Here is a 14,567-nt window from a genome sequence, read left to right on the forward strand (position 1 = left end):
AAATAGACTAATTGTTCCTAGTAAAATAACACTTAAAGTTTACATATATATTAAAAATTTTGGCAACTAAAATACGATGTTAAAAAATATATCGTCTGTTGTTGTAGTTTAAAAAAAAACATAAAATAGTAAATTCCTTACACCAAGCTTAGACCTATCCAAGAGTAATTGAACAATATGTAAGTAAGTGGTAGAAGGTTAAACATTCTTTTTCACCTTGGTTTTTAAGTTACTTACGTATTTGCCATTTGATAACAGGTTCTCACTAACTTGATATTTTTACAATATCCCTTTATAAATTCATTTTTATGATAGATGAAAAATACCCAAAATTTATCGTAAATAAATTTTAAAAAAATTGTGAAATTTTTTTATCTTAAATTTAATTTCCAATTAGTATTTATTAAAGGTGAACTAGTTTAAAATAACTATTTTTAACATTAGCATGTGTAAATGTATATATAGTTTTAACCCAGATGACTGAATAAACAATACGTGGAAATTTATTCTTGTACGAATGTTAAACCAATTAATCAAATAACATAAGTGTATTTACGAACAGATGGCAATAAAAAAGTTTTTTACAATATATTTCACCGAAATGCCGTAATGTACAAATGTAAGTTATATTTCGAAATATGTTCTTATCAGCACAAGACTAAAAACTAATTATTGTTAAGCAGTAATACATTAGTTTAAATATCACATATGTAATATTGTAGTTGGGTTTAATGACATTGCCTTTATAAACAACTGCTTTATATAAAACAACGTTCTCTAAAACAAAAGCGTTGTTCTTATGTAGAGATGTCTAATAGTTTTAATTAAATTCAAGTTGCAAATATACTGGTTCAATCAAACGCAAGTCTGAATCGACTCTCTTCCTCCACCTTGCGATCATTTACTTGCTTGGTTAGTTGATCTAATTTTTGCTGGAGGGAGCCGGAATTTGTGTCAAGCCATTGCAACGAGTCCATATGAGCTGATAATATCTTTGAAATTTGATTAATCTAAAAAAAAAGGTTACATATTGGTCATTAAAAGTTATTGCGCTTTGATAAAAAAAAAAACTGCAAAAAAACTGCAAAAAGAAGAAAAAAAATAAAGGAACTGTAAAGATTTTTTTCATTTTCGGAATCTTATTTTTGTGTCTAAATACTTACAGGATTATTAGAATCAACTGGAGTGCTAGTGGCGTTAATATGTTCAATAACCTCTCTCAGATCCTGAACCATTTGTTTCAGTTGGCCGTCTATATTTTCAGCCAAACTGTAACTGAAAAACAAAATATAATTACTTTAATAATGGTGAAGTAAAATCCAAACCTAATAGCAATACAATTTTTATGATGCAACCTAAAAATGGACGGTATTTATTACAAAAAAATCAATACAAAACAATAACAAATATTTTTGATTCTTACGTTCTCTCTCGTTCAATATCAGCATGGTGAGTGTGAACTGAAGCAGCAAGTGAGTTGACTTGTTGTTTGGTTGCCTCTTCTAAAGGTACAAGAATCTCTTCCAACTCGTTCTGTTGGGTTTTGATGTAATCCAATTCTTGGTTCAGGCGCTGTTGGTCGGCTTTGACACGCTCGTAGTTTTGATTTAGGGATGTGATCTTATGAATAAGATTGTACACAGTTATTTTTTACAGAAATTTCATGTCAAAGAAATTTTTAAAAAATAATTTACCAGACTGCAACCACCACATTCATATTTTTTTAGAAGATAGTTGTGGAAAAAATAATTTTGCGATACTTCTTCACGTCAAAATGCCAAAAAATTTACTAAATTGAAAAAAAATAAAACCTCCTCTGAATTATCGATGAGTAGTTTGTTCCAGGCATTAACTTGTGTGGCTTGATTAAGAAATAAACGTTCTTGTTGTTCAAGATCCGAAGTCCATTTGTTTATTTTCGTCTCCAGATCTTTATACCTTAAAGCTGGTGCAGCTTTTTAAGTTAGATAGAAATTAGAAAATAATAAAAAAAAGCTTTTACAAGAAAAGTATTAAGATATATGGAACTGAAATATATTTTTTGGTTACCTGCTGTACTTGTACCAACACCAGTAGCTGCCGTAGTTGTTGCCAAATTACTTGTGGCTCCCAGATTTAAGGTTAAAGGTTTAGTTGTAGATGTAGATGGAAACAACGATTTGGAAGTCAAACCACTTGTTGTAGCCGTTGTACTTGGTGCCGATAAAGTGGCTACAAAGAAGTTAATACATTAGTACTTGGCAATTAGATTTAACTCTTTGGTAATTAGCCAGTCATAAAAACAAAAATAGCAAATTGTACAGTCTTTAATATATGTACACTAAATCACTAGCAAGTTTTATTATACATTTAATATTCTTGTTATAGCCTTCAAATTATAACCAACAATTAAAGTGTTTTTATTTACTTGAAGACAAGAGAGTACCAGCAAGACTCGGAGCAGAAGTGGTGGCTGGTTTGTTTAGTGAAAATGTTGCACCCGATGGAGTGGGTACTACAAATAATAAGTTTAAAAAATATATAATAAAATATACAAGTTTTTTTACTAAAAAAAAAAAACATTTTCCTAATAGCTGAAAAAAAAAATGTTAATGCTAATTTAAAATTCTCCTGATATAAAAAATATGTTAAAATTCACTCACAAGCTCCAGCAAATCCAGATCCAAGAGATGTTTTTGCATTACTTGTCAAACCACCAAGTTTAAAACCTAGAAAAAACTTTCTCACATAAAACTATTTAGTTAATTATATATTTTATAAAACAACAATAAAGCTAAGTTTTTCTAGTTGCAAAAAAAACAACTTATTAAACAGTTGAAGAAGAAAACTAAATTGATATTTAACACATCATTAATATAAAAAAGCATACATAAATGTTGGTACAAATATGTATATTACTTACCTCCAGCAGGAGCAGTGGTAACTCCAGCAGAAGCAGTGGTAACTGCAGTAGTTGTAAAGGAAAGGGAAAAACCACTGCCAGCAGGAGCTTGTGTAGTAGTGGCAGAAGTCGAAGCTGGAAAATTTAATCCTCCAAGTGCTGAAAATTCAAAAAAAAATTTTAGTCCCTTTTTCTAAAAAACAATATTTTTAAACTGCACGTATAAACTTTTTATTGTATTTATCACATAGAAGTAATAAACAAAAACTTTCATTAATTGAAAAAAAATATTATTGCAAAAAGAATATTTCTATTTTATTAAAGCAAAACCAAGTTGAGTAAATTTACCAGATGTAGTGGCTGTTGTAGTTGGCAGCCCTCCCAACTTAAATCCTCCAAGCCCACTAGTAGTAGGTGCTGTTGTTGGAGTACCTAAACATAGTCTATTAATACATGTAAAACAGCAACAAACTTATAATAATGAATTTTTAAACCCCTTTATACAAATTTTAACTGTATATCAACATTTTATATTATAAAAATTAATTTACTTCCAAACGCTGGTGGTTTGGTCGTCGGTGTTCCAGTTGAAGAAAGACCAAAACCAGATTTGGGACCACTTATGTTTGAACCAAAAGCTGGAGCTGCACTGGTTGTTGCTATAGAGGTTGGATTTCCTAAACTTAATCCAGATGCGAAACTAAAACCAGACGACTGTGGCGCTGCACCAAATGCAGGTGGTTTTGTGGTTGGTGTATTTGAAACACCACTGCCAAGAACAAATGGTGACGAACTTTGAGTAGTTGCAGCACCGAACTCAAATGGTTTGGCAGTGGTGCTTGTTGGTGCACCACCACCCAGACTAAAACCAGCTGATTGAGTGGTTGTTGAAGCTGGTGCACCAAAAGAAGTTGGTGCGGATGTTGCAGCAAATCCGAATCCTAGTTTAGCTAAGAAATTTATTTAAAATAACAAATAATTTTTTTAAGACTTTTGAATTGTTGAACTTTAAGTTAAAATGTTAATTAACTAGAAGACTAATGTAAAAAAATTCACCTGCAGGTTGAGGCTGAGCAGTAGACCCAAATGAAAATCCAGTTGCTGCAGCAGAACTGACTACGGGTGTACTTGATTTAAAACCTTTTATATAATAACAAAAATTAAAAAGTCCAATTTTAAGTCAAGTTTACATAACTTTAATTTTTAAGTATTACATGTTTTTTTTATTTGAAAAAAAAATACATAAAACAATTTTAAATAATCTAATCACCAAAACCAGTATTCGTTTTTGCTGCATCAGCAATAGTTGTTTGACTAAATGAAAAACTTGAACCAATACCACTCTGGTTTATTGGTGCGGCACCACCAAATAATGAACTAGCTGGTGTTGATGAGCCAAATAAACCACCTCCTGTTGTGGATTGAGTATTTGCTGGTGCACCAAATAAATTGGTTCCAGTTGAAGCTGCTGGTTTAGCTCCTAATATTATATACAAAAAATAAAAAAGTACCAATTTATGGTCAATCTATGATTTTTATTCGAGTAATATAATATTTTATATATATCGTGACTAAATAATTAAATATAAAATAACTAAATTTTACAACAATTATTTAGGTTTTACCAAAAGAAAATCCAGTTGTAGCTGATGTAGCTGCTGGTTTTCCGAAACTAAAGCCAGAAGTTGCTTGTCCAGCAGCTGGAGTGCTTGTTGCACCGAAACTAAATAAAATGTTTCACTTTTTATTAATTTAAAATCTGAAAATCATAATAAATTATGTTTATAAACTGTCATTTTTTTTGTCAGTTTGTCAGTGGCCAGTATGGAAAGTAGGGCAGTTTTCGATGAGATCTCGTGCGTGCAAGCGTAAAAAAATGCGTGATCGCGCGTGCACGCATACCAAAATTTCCTGTCTAGGCGTGCACGCGTGATTTATGTTAGCGTGTTTTAGGCGTCAGTACTGCGCGTGCACATTTTTTTAAGAAACCAGGCGTGCAAAACGCTAATTCCAGACGTGCAATTTTTTTAATGAAAAAAATCTCGTGCGTGCACAATGCCCCACTTTCCAGACTGGGTCAGTGGCATGTTAATAATAAGCAATCCTAAAAAACAAACAAAAAGAACAAAAAAAATAGATAACCGTATTAAAACGCCAACAATTTTAAACATTAATACATAAAATACACAGTCAGACAGTCTGACACTTAAGCAGCCAGTTACTTGACAATCGACAATCGTTATAACTCAGTCTGAGAGTGATACAGACAGAAAAAATTAAATTCAAAAGTTTACCCGAATCCAGTTCCTGTTGAAGCAGTCGTCTTAGCGGTACTCCCAAAAGAAAAACTCATATTAAATTTAAAAAAAAATTAAATTTACAAAAGTTCTCTTTTTTAATTAAATATTGAAAATATATAAAAATAAACTACCACGTGACTAAAAATCCCCCATCTGGTGTTTTTTTAAACGGGGACGCGGAATTTGGCGGAATCTTAAAAAAATAAAACGCGGAAATTTCGTTGACTGTTTATTTGTATTTAAGTCAATATTATTTTAGAAATTAACGGACATTTTATAGAAGAGAGTTAGGGTATGCTGGAGTAATAAAAATTAACTCATTATCGCTTATCAGTTTTCGAATAAATGACAGTAATCCTAAATAAACAGTCAACGGTATTTCCGCGTTTAAGTATTTAAGATTCCGCCCTTTCCTTTTTCGTTTCCCTCATTTTCCGTTCCTTCATTTTTCGTTTCTTCCTTTTCCGTTCCTTCAATTTCCATTCTCTTATTTTCAGTCGCCCCTTTTTAAACGGAGAACGAAACAAAAATGTGGCTGTCGTTCATGTCCCCTACCCCTAATTTCTAAAAAGATCATATACTAAAATCTTATTTTACTATATCTATGATTTGACCAATTACAAATATATGATTACCAACTAAATATATTTCATATAAAGGTTTTTAAACGTAAATAAGTTAAATAAGTAAGTAGGCGTTTTATTAAACCCAAACCATTACACAAAAGTTTATTAAAACACAAATAATGATTGCAAAATAATGTTTGTAAACACATACAAATAATACATATTTAGTAAACAAGGTAAATTTTTTTAGTTGTGTTATTGGGCAATTTTTTAGAATAATTTCGAATCATCATAAATGATTGGGAATGAATATGTTTCATTTTCTTGCATCCTAAAATATAAAATACGGAAATAAAATTTAGTTACAGGTTTCTTAGTTAAACAAATTAACATATTACAAAAACTGTGATATTTTAATCCAAACCTAAACTAAATAAAGGTAAGTATAAATTGAAAATAAAGTTAGATACCAGTTTCGTTTACTCCATTCACAATTGTGGGTCTCAGTTACATGGAATGTGTAAATATGTCGAGATTTATCAGACAGATTCTTGTTGCTACGGTGATAAACCTACAAAAAAATTAATTTAGCAAAGTTGTCGTGTTTAAAAAATACTCGTGTGCTAAAATATTGTGTCAAAAACATTTTGTTAAATACAGAGCCACTTTATATTTAAAAACTTGTATAAAATAGGGATTTATAAAGAGGACGCGGAATTTGAGGGGAAAATGAAGGAACGGAAATTGAAGGAACGGAAAATGAAGGAACGGAAAATGAGGGAACCGGAAAATGAAGGAACGGAAAATGAAGGAACCGGAAAATAAAGGAACAGAAATTAAAGGAAAGTAAAAAAAGGAGAGGCGGAATTTAAAAAAAATAAAACGCGGAAATTCCGTTGACTGTTTATTTGTATTTAAGTCAATATTATTTTAGAAATAAACGGGCATTTTATAGAAGAGAGTTAGGGTATGCTGGGGTAATAAAAATTAACTCATTATCGCTTATCAATTCTCGAATAAATGACAGTAATCCTAAATAAACAGTCAACGGTATTTCCGCGTTTTAGTATTTAAGATTCCGCCTTCTCCTTTTTTGCTTTCCTTCATTTTCCGGTTCCTTTATATCCTTTTCCTTCATTTTCCGTTCCTTCATTTTCCGGTTCCTTCATTTTTCGTTCCTTCATTTTCCGGTTCCTTCATTTTCCGTTCCTTCATTTTCCGGTTCCTTCATTTTCCGTTCCTTCATTTTCCGTTCCTTCAATTTCCATTCCCTCATTTTCAGTCGACCCTTTATAAACGGCTCTGTTTAAAATATTACCAAGCCATCAATTAAAACCAGTGTTCCTTTTTTAACAGGCACTGGTTCAAATCGTTCCTCTGGAATTTCATCTAATTTCCCTTCGTGCATAGTAAACGGATAAGCACCTTCTACTTTGTTTCTCACAAACCTGTAGTTCGTATTTGCTAAATTAAATAAAAAAAAAACTAAACAATTAATTTTAGTTTAAACTAAAAATAGCTTCGAAATATAAACGTTATAAATACACCACATTGTTATGGCAAGTTTAAACTAAAATAGTTACAAGCAAAATTTGTATAAAAAAAGAAGGTTGAACATTAAAATATTTGCTAAAAAAAGAAAAACCTGTCTTATGCGATCCTTTGGCAAACCACATGCATGAATTTTCCATTGTTACATCCTCCAAGGCAACCCACAAACCAAGCAATTTTAAAGGATCAGAGTAAAGAAAAGTTCCATCGATATGAATATTGACTAAAAGCGTATACACATTTATTTAAACAAAAAATACATTGTTATCATGCACTAACTATATTATTATTATTTCAATAATATGAAAAAAAATTTGCCTCCGTGAAAGCAATTTAATTGACTGCTAAACACTATAATTTACATAAGATAAGTTAAGACATACCTTCTCCTCCAATGCGAGGTTGCTAAAAAAAAGGTTAATTGATTTAGTTTCCATTTCAATGAGTATAACAATTTTTACAGTGTATCGCATTCTATTAGGTGCTGCTTCTATTTAACGTGCTTGTATAAAGAAAGGGCAACAAAAATTCCTTCCAATTTTTCACGAAATCTTAAACTAATTAAACTTTGCTTCTTAAGGCAAATAAACATAAGTACTTAAATTGATGCGAGCTTTTTTAGTAAAATTCAGTAGTCAATAGTTTTTTTACAGCTGTTCAAGTTGTTTTTTTTGTTTTTGAGTTAGTTAATGTTTTGTTTAAATTCAATGTTAAATATCATTTTTGTATCAATTTTTTTCGTAACTTGTGTTCAAGCATTGCCAATTTACAAAACAGATTTATATAGAAAAAGGGTAAGTTGTATAAATTTAAATTTCAGCATCATACAGAATTTAAAGCATTAAAATTCTTTACATATTAGGAGCATGTTAAACTTGTCCAGGATATAAAGAATCATTTTAGACAAGATATTACAAGCTTTGTTAGAAAAATAAACAGTTCAGAAGAAAATGTAAGTTTTTTTTTTAAATCCGAAAATATTGTTTTATGATATTTATATTGCAGATGCAACGTGATATTCCTCTTTCTAATTTTTACGTCTTAATTTTAAAGGGCCCAAACGTCGGAATGCGTTGCACTGCTTGTACAATGTGGGTTAACTACGAACTGTGGAAAGCAAAAAGTTATTCGCCAAATGACGATCACAGTAAAATACAATATTGGTTAGAAGCGGGTTGCGAATATTTTAAGGTTGAAGCACCCGAGGTTTGCCAGGGAAGTATCAAAATCTTTGGACCAGAAGTTGTACAAGTCCTTACACGCGTGAGCTATAAACTGATAAACTTAAACCCACATTTTGCCTAACAATTTGAGAAAAGGAGTATAATTTTTATTTGTAATAGTTTGGTTCTAGCCATATAGTAATTCTACCAATATATTATACCAGTGTTAGGTTCACATTTGTGTTATTATAAGGCAAGTTTAGCAACAACTAACTTGAGCGTTTGCTAAAAATAAATTTAGAATTTTTAGAAAAAAGTCGAAACAGTTTTTTAATTTTCTGTTTGGACATTAAATATAGCTATCATGTTATCTAGATCACGCTTTCTGCAGAAGAAATTTGTGGAATATCCATGCCCGATATTTGCCCGATTCACTACATTAACAACAGTGGTTTAAGCAGTTGGAAAGTCGACATTCCTTCAAATTTTAAACAACATCGTAACATGCTTGTAAAACCAAGAACTACATTAACTATAAAGGTACACAAAAACAAACAAGACATAATAATCCTAACATAAAATTTTAAAAAAATTGACACAAAATACAAGATATAAGAGCCTGTTTTTGGCAAATAAATATACACTTTAACTAATAAATATACTGAAGGCTTCCTAGAAATAACAATCGGTTGTCTTACAGGTTTTGCACATAAGCGATGTTCACGTCGACACAGAATACAAGATAGGTGGAAACGCTAATTGCGACGAACCGATTTGTTGCCGAGACCTCGGTAAAAATCACGTGACCATCGTTAACCCACTTACAGGCGAAAAAATTAAGAGCAACCCCCACGACACATTCAGGCCCGCGGGGGTGTGGGGCGATTACCACAGTTGCGATTTACCCATTTGGACCCTTGAAAACTTGTTCCAAAAACTTGGCTCCAGAAAAGGTGAAATTTACCAGAAATTTGATTACGTCATCTGGACGGGAGACATCCCCGCACATGACGTATGGGCGCAGTCAAGAGCTAAGATGATTGATCTTACTTTCAAGTAAGTATAACAGATATTTTTAGCAACTTTTTAACTACAGAAACTTTTAACTAAATGCAATATTTCAGGTTGACAAAAATGTTTTTAAAATATTTTCCCGGCATCCCAGTATATCCCTCGGTGGGAAATCACGACAGTTTTCCGTCAAATAATTTTCCACCTAGTGGTCTTAATGTAGATAAAAAATACTCGGTCACGTGGTTGTATGATGCACTAGCTAAAGCGTGGTCACCATGGATTCCAAAAGAAGAATTAAAAGTGAGAAAGATAATTTTTCAATCAATGTTTAAATGTTTACCCACAACCTATTGCTTCTTTAAAAGCAAAACGAAATTTATTTATTTTTGCAGAACGTACGAAAAGGTGGATTTTATACGGTGTTGGTGAAGCCGGGTTTTCGTATCATATCACTCAATACAAATCTTTGCTATACCTTGAATTGGTGGATATGGCTCAAACCACATGACCCTGGTGGTCAGTACAACCGCACTTCAACAACAAAAAATTTAACATTAGTAAATGTTTTATACTTTCGTTTTTAGGTATGTTGCAATGGTTCACCAACGTGCTAACTGAAGCAGAACAAAAAGGAGAAAAGGTGCAAGTGATTGGTCACGTGCCGCCGGGTCGAGAACCGGAATGTTTTAAAACATGGACAACAAACTACATAAGGTTACTAAACCACATATTCATTGTACATCTTTCATTGTACATAGAGCTATATAAACTATTAGGATAACATATTCCTATAAAAAAGCCCGTCCCTGGCAAAAGATAAAGAAACTGCAATTTTTATCACAGTACATTACTTGTGTAGAATTATAACACGTTTTCGGGACACCATAAGCGGACAGTTTTTTGGACACACTCACTTCGACGAATTTCAGGTTTTTTACTCCAACAATCAACCGATGTCTGTGGCTTACCTTGCACCAAGTGTGACCCCATATGTTGCTGTCAACCCAGCTTACAGGTTAGATGTTTGCATTTATAGCATACAAGATAATTCAAGAACGACATTCATACCATTTTGTTAAAGTTTCGGAAAAAAAAACGCATTTTTTTCCAAATTTTAATTGGTCTACTGTTCAGGTTTACTCATTTTTTTTATCTACTTAGAGTTTACGATGTTGACGGCTTCTACACAAACTCAACATGGTCAGTATTAAACCATCAAACATACAGCCTTGATTTAAACAAAGCAAATTTAGTGAACAAGACTGATTGGAGACTAGAGTATGACGCATTAAAAAATTATAACCTAAAAGATTTAACGGCCAAAAGTTGGGGAAAGTTACTTAAAAGTTGGATCGAGTTTTTGGATAATGAATCCCAAAACGGTAATTACTATATTAAATACTATTACTAAAACAATAAAAATACCTTATTTTAAGATTAGTTTTAATTTTAGCTACAGTCCCAAAGTCCCTACAAAACTACCTACGATATTACGTTCATGATTTTACTTTGAGGTCATCGGAGGTTATTCCAGGTCAACTTAATTGCGACACAAAAGATTGCATTAAAAACATTGTTTGTGACATTGGAAAAGGAATTCATTTTCCCGTTTGCGCGAAAACAACGTCTAACAAGGACGAACCAATAGCGCCCACTACCGACAGCTTAAAGCCATATCACAACTACAGTTTTAAAAAGTTAACTATTTGTTAAATACGCGATTTTGCTAATATGTTAGGTTTGGTTTGCTGGTGGCGGTATTACCGAAATTTTGTTTTCTTTAATAAACATAACATCAAAAAAAAATTGATATTTTTGAAATGAACATAGAATTTAAATAACAATTTGGTATAATTAAATTACCTTGAAAATATACATGCTTTGTGGGATCATTGGACGGACGAATTTTAGTTTTCTTAAAACATTTTTAACTCTTTCATCAAAAGAAAAGGCTTTAAAAGGAGGACTTAGCCAATGAAGAGCTAAAATATAGAAAAACTTTATAGAGAACAACAAAAATTGTTTTTATGGTTTAGTATCTAAACGTATTCAACAAGAAATATAAAGAATATTTTCCTTCGGAAGAATACTATATTCCAACGATACAAAATCTACAAAACTTTATAATGTAACATTTTATTAAGGCGATATAATATTAACTTGTAAACCCACCATGTCCAACTTTATTTAAAGCCAAATGTTTTGGTCGATTTAAATTTCCATCTTCATCTTGAGCATCTTTTTCCCAAAAGAATCGAATTTTGTCGGCGCTCGTCAAAAAGTAGTCGTTATTTATCTATAAAAGTGGGTCTTATTTTAGAGTAAGCAGTGTAAAATTTAAAGCAAAAGTTTAAATAGAAAGTACATTTATAACTTACTTTTCTATTGAAAACAAAATACTTACGTGTTGGTGGGTTGTTGTTGAAAAGGCGACCTTATGTTCGTCCGGATTCATTTCGTCCACCAACCTCGAACATTCCTCTCTCAATTTGTCACATTCCTCGTTCGACGCAAAATTTTCGATCGTAAGATATCCGTCATCGAAAAACTTTCGAAGTAATATAAATGTATTAAAATGTGCAGGGATTTTTAAATAATGTCTAAAAAATATTGCATAAGAGAGAATGGAAAAGTACAGTATTTTAAAAACAAATTAATTCATTTTATAACTGTCGCTTTTTGGGTTACTAAAACATAAATTCTTCTTAGAAATTTGGCCTACTCGTATATTTCTACTCTATATATTAAATAAAACAAACTACAACTAGTTTACCCTTCAAATACTTCCTGTTTTGTACTCTAAAGTAGCATATCTGGTTTGGGTATTAAAATCAAATCCAAAACACATTGAAATACAGAGGTAAAATCCCCAGACAACGTGGTATAGGATTGGATAAATCAGAAACGGTTTATTTAAACTTTTACTAAAGTTAAACCCTGCTTATTTTAATTATATTTACAAAATTTATAAAATAAAAAAGCCACGGTTGGCAGCATAACGCTAATATTAACTAATAGCATGATGTTCAGTTTGCGTAACCACATTCAGCTTTCCATTTCGAAATAGTTCAACTGTGAAGCTTACCCATGTGGTAGTTGTTTCAAAACTACATGACCATTTCAAACTAAAACATTACCATTTTTCGTAACAAAATTTTACAAGCATTGGTTATAAAATTGCCCATTGATATTTACAACACGCTGCACGTGGTTTTAACAACTTACCTTTTGTGCGTCTTTCTCTGTAAATTCTTTCATATTTGTACGCAATACTAGTTTTTAACTTAGTTCTACACAGATATGACACCTAAAAAGTAGATATAAAATTAACCATTAATACTAGTTCGAAATCAACAACTAAATATTTGGTAGAGATATGTACATAACGCTTTAGATCCTGACAAAAACAAAACAATTACAAAGCGATCTCTTTTACAGCCATTTCCGTAGAAAAAGGCTTCGTGTTGTTCAAGCAATGCTGATTTTAATTTTTTACTTAATTAGTTTACATTTTAACATTATTTATGTAATATAAGTGAAGTTATCAAATAATGTATACCTTAAATATAGTAAATTTGTTTAAATACTTAACTTTAGACTGTAATTTCTAAGGTTAATAGTATAAAAACTATTTTGCTTATTGTGTTTTGTCACGCATGGTTAAAATTACGTCATATTTTTTAAAACTTTCCCTAAAACGATAAGTTATGGCAACACAAAAATACTTTAATGTTACTAAAATGGAGAATAAATAATTAATAGTAAAATTGTGTAATTTGGAACAAAAAATTATCATTTTTTAAATAACTAAGATTTTATTCAAATGTTAACTTAATAAATTTAAGGGTTTAAAAATTAATGGTTTAAAAATTGAAAAGTATATATTTTACAACCACAATTATTATTTTTTAAACCTTTGTTTATAATGCCAAATTTTGTTATATAACAACAGTACTATAACTGTAAAAAGGTTTTGTAAACATTAATATAAGATGCAAAGTTGTTAAAACTTGCAACACTAATAAATTTTATTAGCAAATTTATCCCCAGATCCTCACAGATTATAAAAGACTGAATGTACATCTGATAACAGGCCGATAATTAAAGCATGGCTCAGCAACTGCCACCTTCCATGGGCATGCCACCTAGTGGCCAAAAACCATTGATGTTGGGTGATGACTCTGTCCGGTTTCAAATTGAGTTAGAGTTTGTGCAATGTTTGGCAAATCCGAATTATCTGAACAACCTTGCTCAAAGAGGATATTTTAAAGTAAATAGTTCAGCAAACAATGTACAATTTAATTTAATTAGATATTTTATGCATCAATGTGATGGGAAAAATATGGCTAAATTAAGTCCATGATTTAAAACATGCACATGGTTTTCTTTTATAATATCACATAGCCAAGTCAAATGTTATTGTAATATTTTGGTAATTTTTTAAAATTTTTATCTTTATTTCGTTATTTTAAATTATATGTTAATCTTTTTAAACCTTTTTTAGGAAAAGAATTTCGTCAATTACCTTAAATATTTACTTTATTGGAAAGAACCACAGTATGTTAAATACATTCGATATCCGCAGTGCATCTACATGCTTGAATTATTACAATACAAACAATTCAGGGATGAGCTTATAAACACGCCCTGTGCTAAATTTATCGAAGACCAAATGCTTTTACACTGGCAATATTACACACGAAAACGTGTGAGAATGCAACAAACGGCTCATGATACCACGACCAGACAGCGACAGGAAAATGAACCACCAAATTTAATGCAAGCCAACCCACAAAACCTTTTAAATCAATCTAATATTAAAATGTAACCACGCTTTTATTGTACTAAATGACGTTTTTTACCCTTGAAAACAAATTGCTATTTAGTTTAAATAAATTGTTTAAACACATTATTGCTAAAATTTTAGAATGGATGTTTAATTTGGACAATCCCACACTTGTCCTTCACATTAAAATTTTAATACTTTTTGCTTTGTTACTGGTATTATTATATATAATTTTTTTTTTTATTTGCCATGCTAGTTATTTATCTAATCTTGTTTACCCTAATATATATATTCTTAGCAATACAA

General features: G+C 31.1%; 3 protein-coding genes across 4 annotated transcripts; 1 reads left to right on the forward strand and 2 right to left on the reverse strand.

The window, feature by feature from the left end:
• Window positions 1–487: 487 nt before the first annotated feature.
• LOC145742026 (uncharacterized) lies at window positions 488–5,309 on the reverse strand. 2 transcript variants are annotated; one of them, XM_082559762.1, is made up of 14 exons: window positions 5,176–5,309; window positions 4,507–4,604; window positions 4,152–4,361; window positions 3,938–4,021; window positions 3,433–3,831; window positions 3,230–3,313; window positions 2,903–3,040; window positions 2,643–2,708; window positions 2,408–2,494; window positions 2,050–2,211; window positions 1,812–1,945; window positions 1,424–1,620; window positions 1,164–1,275; window positions 488–1,010 (listed from the first exon to the last, which is right to left on the reverse strand). In XM_082559762.1, the coding sequence occupies exons 1-14, from the start codon at window positions 5,232–5,234 to the stop codon at window positions 852–854; spliced, it is 1,989 nt and encodes a 662-aa protein (XP_082415888.1). In that variant the 5' UTR covers window positions 5,235–5,309; the 3' UTR covers window positions 488–851. The 2 variants fall into 2 exon arrangements, with proteins under 2 accessions (XP_082415888.1, XP_082415887.1); XM_082559761.1 differs by having other exon boundaries at window positions 1,812–1,954.
• A 568-nt stretch (window positions 5,310–5,877) lies between these two features.
• Window positions 5,878–12,784, reverse strand: LOC145742018 (phytanoyl-CoA dioxygenase domain-containing protein 1-like). The gene is made up of 9 exons (XM_082559752.1): window positions 12,701–12,784; window positions 11,880–12,023; window positions 11,648–11,771; window positions 11,339–11,457; window positions 7,682–7,703; window positions 7,393–7,521; window positions 7,066–7,211; window positions 6,218–6,318; window positions 5,878–6,078 (listed from the first exon to the last, which is right to left on the reverse strand). Exons 1-9 carry the CDS (start codon window positions 12,731–12,733, stop codon window positions 6,018–6,020), a joined length of 879 nt encoding a protein of 292 aa, XP_082415878.1. The 5' UTR covers window positions 12,734–12,784; the 3' UTR covers window positions 5,878–6,017.
• On the forward strand, window positions 8,304–11,188 carry LOC145743980 (sphingomyelin phosphodiesterase-like). The gene is made up of 9 exons (XM_082562064.1): window positions 8,304–8,561; window positions 8,837–9,001; window positions 9,156–9,517; window positions 9,586–9,775; window positions 9,868–9,991; window positions 10,060–10,189; window positions 10,335–10,490; window positions 10,637–10,857; window positions 10,935–11,188. Exons 1-9 carry the CDS (start codon window positions 8,304–8,306, stop codon window positions 11,186–11,188), a joined length of 1,860 nt encoding a protein of 619 aa, XP_082418190.1.
• Window positions 12,785–14,567: the final 1,783 nt, after the last annotated feature.

This window comes from Corella eumyota, chromosome 2 (genome assembly GCF_963082875.1).
Source record: "Corella eumyota chromosome 2, kaCorEumy4.1, whole genome shotgun sequence".
In the NCBI taxonomy this organism is placed as follows: Eukaryota; Metazoa; Chordata; class Ascidiacea; order Phlebobranchia; family Corellidae; genus Corella; species Corella eumyota.

Coding starts and splice junctions, on each gene's coding strand:
- LOC145742026 (XM_082559761.1), bottom strand. CDS start 5,234: ATGAGTTTTTCTTTTGGGAGTACCGCTAAGACGACTGCTTCAACAGGA. Junction 4,605..5,175: donor TCAACAGGAACTGGATTCGG/GTAAACTTTTGA, acceptor CATTTTATTTAG/TTTCGGTGCAACAAGCACTC. Junction 4,362..4,506: donor TACAACTGGATTTTCTTTTG/GTAAAACCTAAA, acceptor ATATAATATTAG/GAGCTAAACCAGCAGCTTCA.
- LOC145743980 (XM_082562064.1), top strand. CDS start 8,304: ATGCAACGTGATATTCCTCTTTCTAATTTTTACGTCTTAATTTTAAAG. Junction 9,776..9,867: donor TTCCAAAAGAAGAATTAAAA/GTGAGAAAGATA, acceptor TTATTTTTGCAG/AACGTACGAAAAGGTGGATT. Junction 9,992..10,059: donor CAAACCACATGACCCTGGTG/GTCAGTACAACC, acceptor TTTCGTTTTTAG/GTATGTTGCAATGGTTCACC.
- LOC145742018 (XM_082559752.1), bottom strand. CDS start 12,733: ATGAAAGAATTTACAGAGAAAGACGCACAAAAG. Junction 12,024..12,700: donor CAGAGAAAGACGCACAAAAG/GTAAGTTGTTAA, acceptor TTACTTCGAAAG/TTTTTCGATGACGGATATCT. Junction 11,458..11,647: donor TTTAAATAAAGTTGGACATG/GTGGGTTTACAA, acceptor TCTATATTTTAG/CTCTTCATTGGCTAAGTCCT.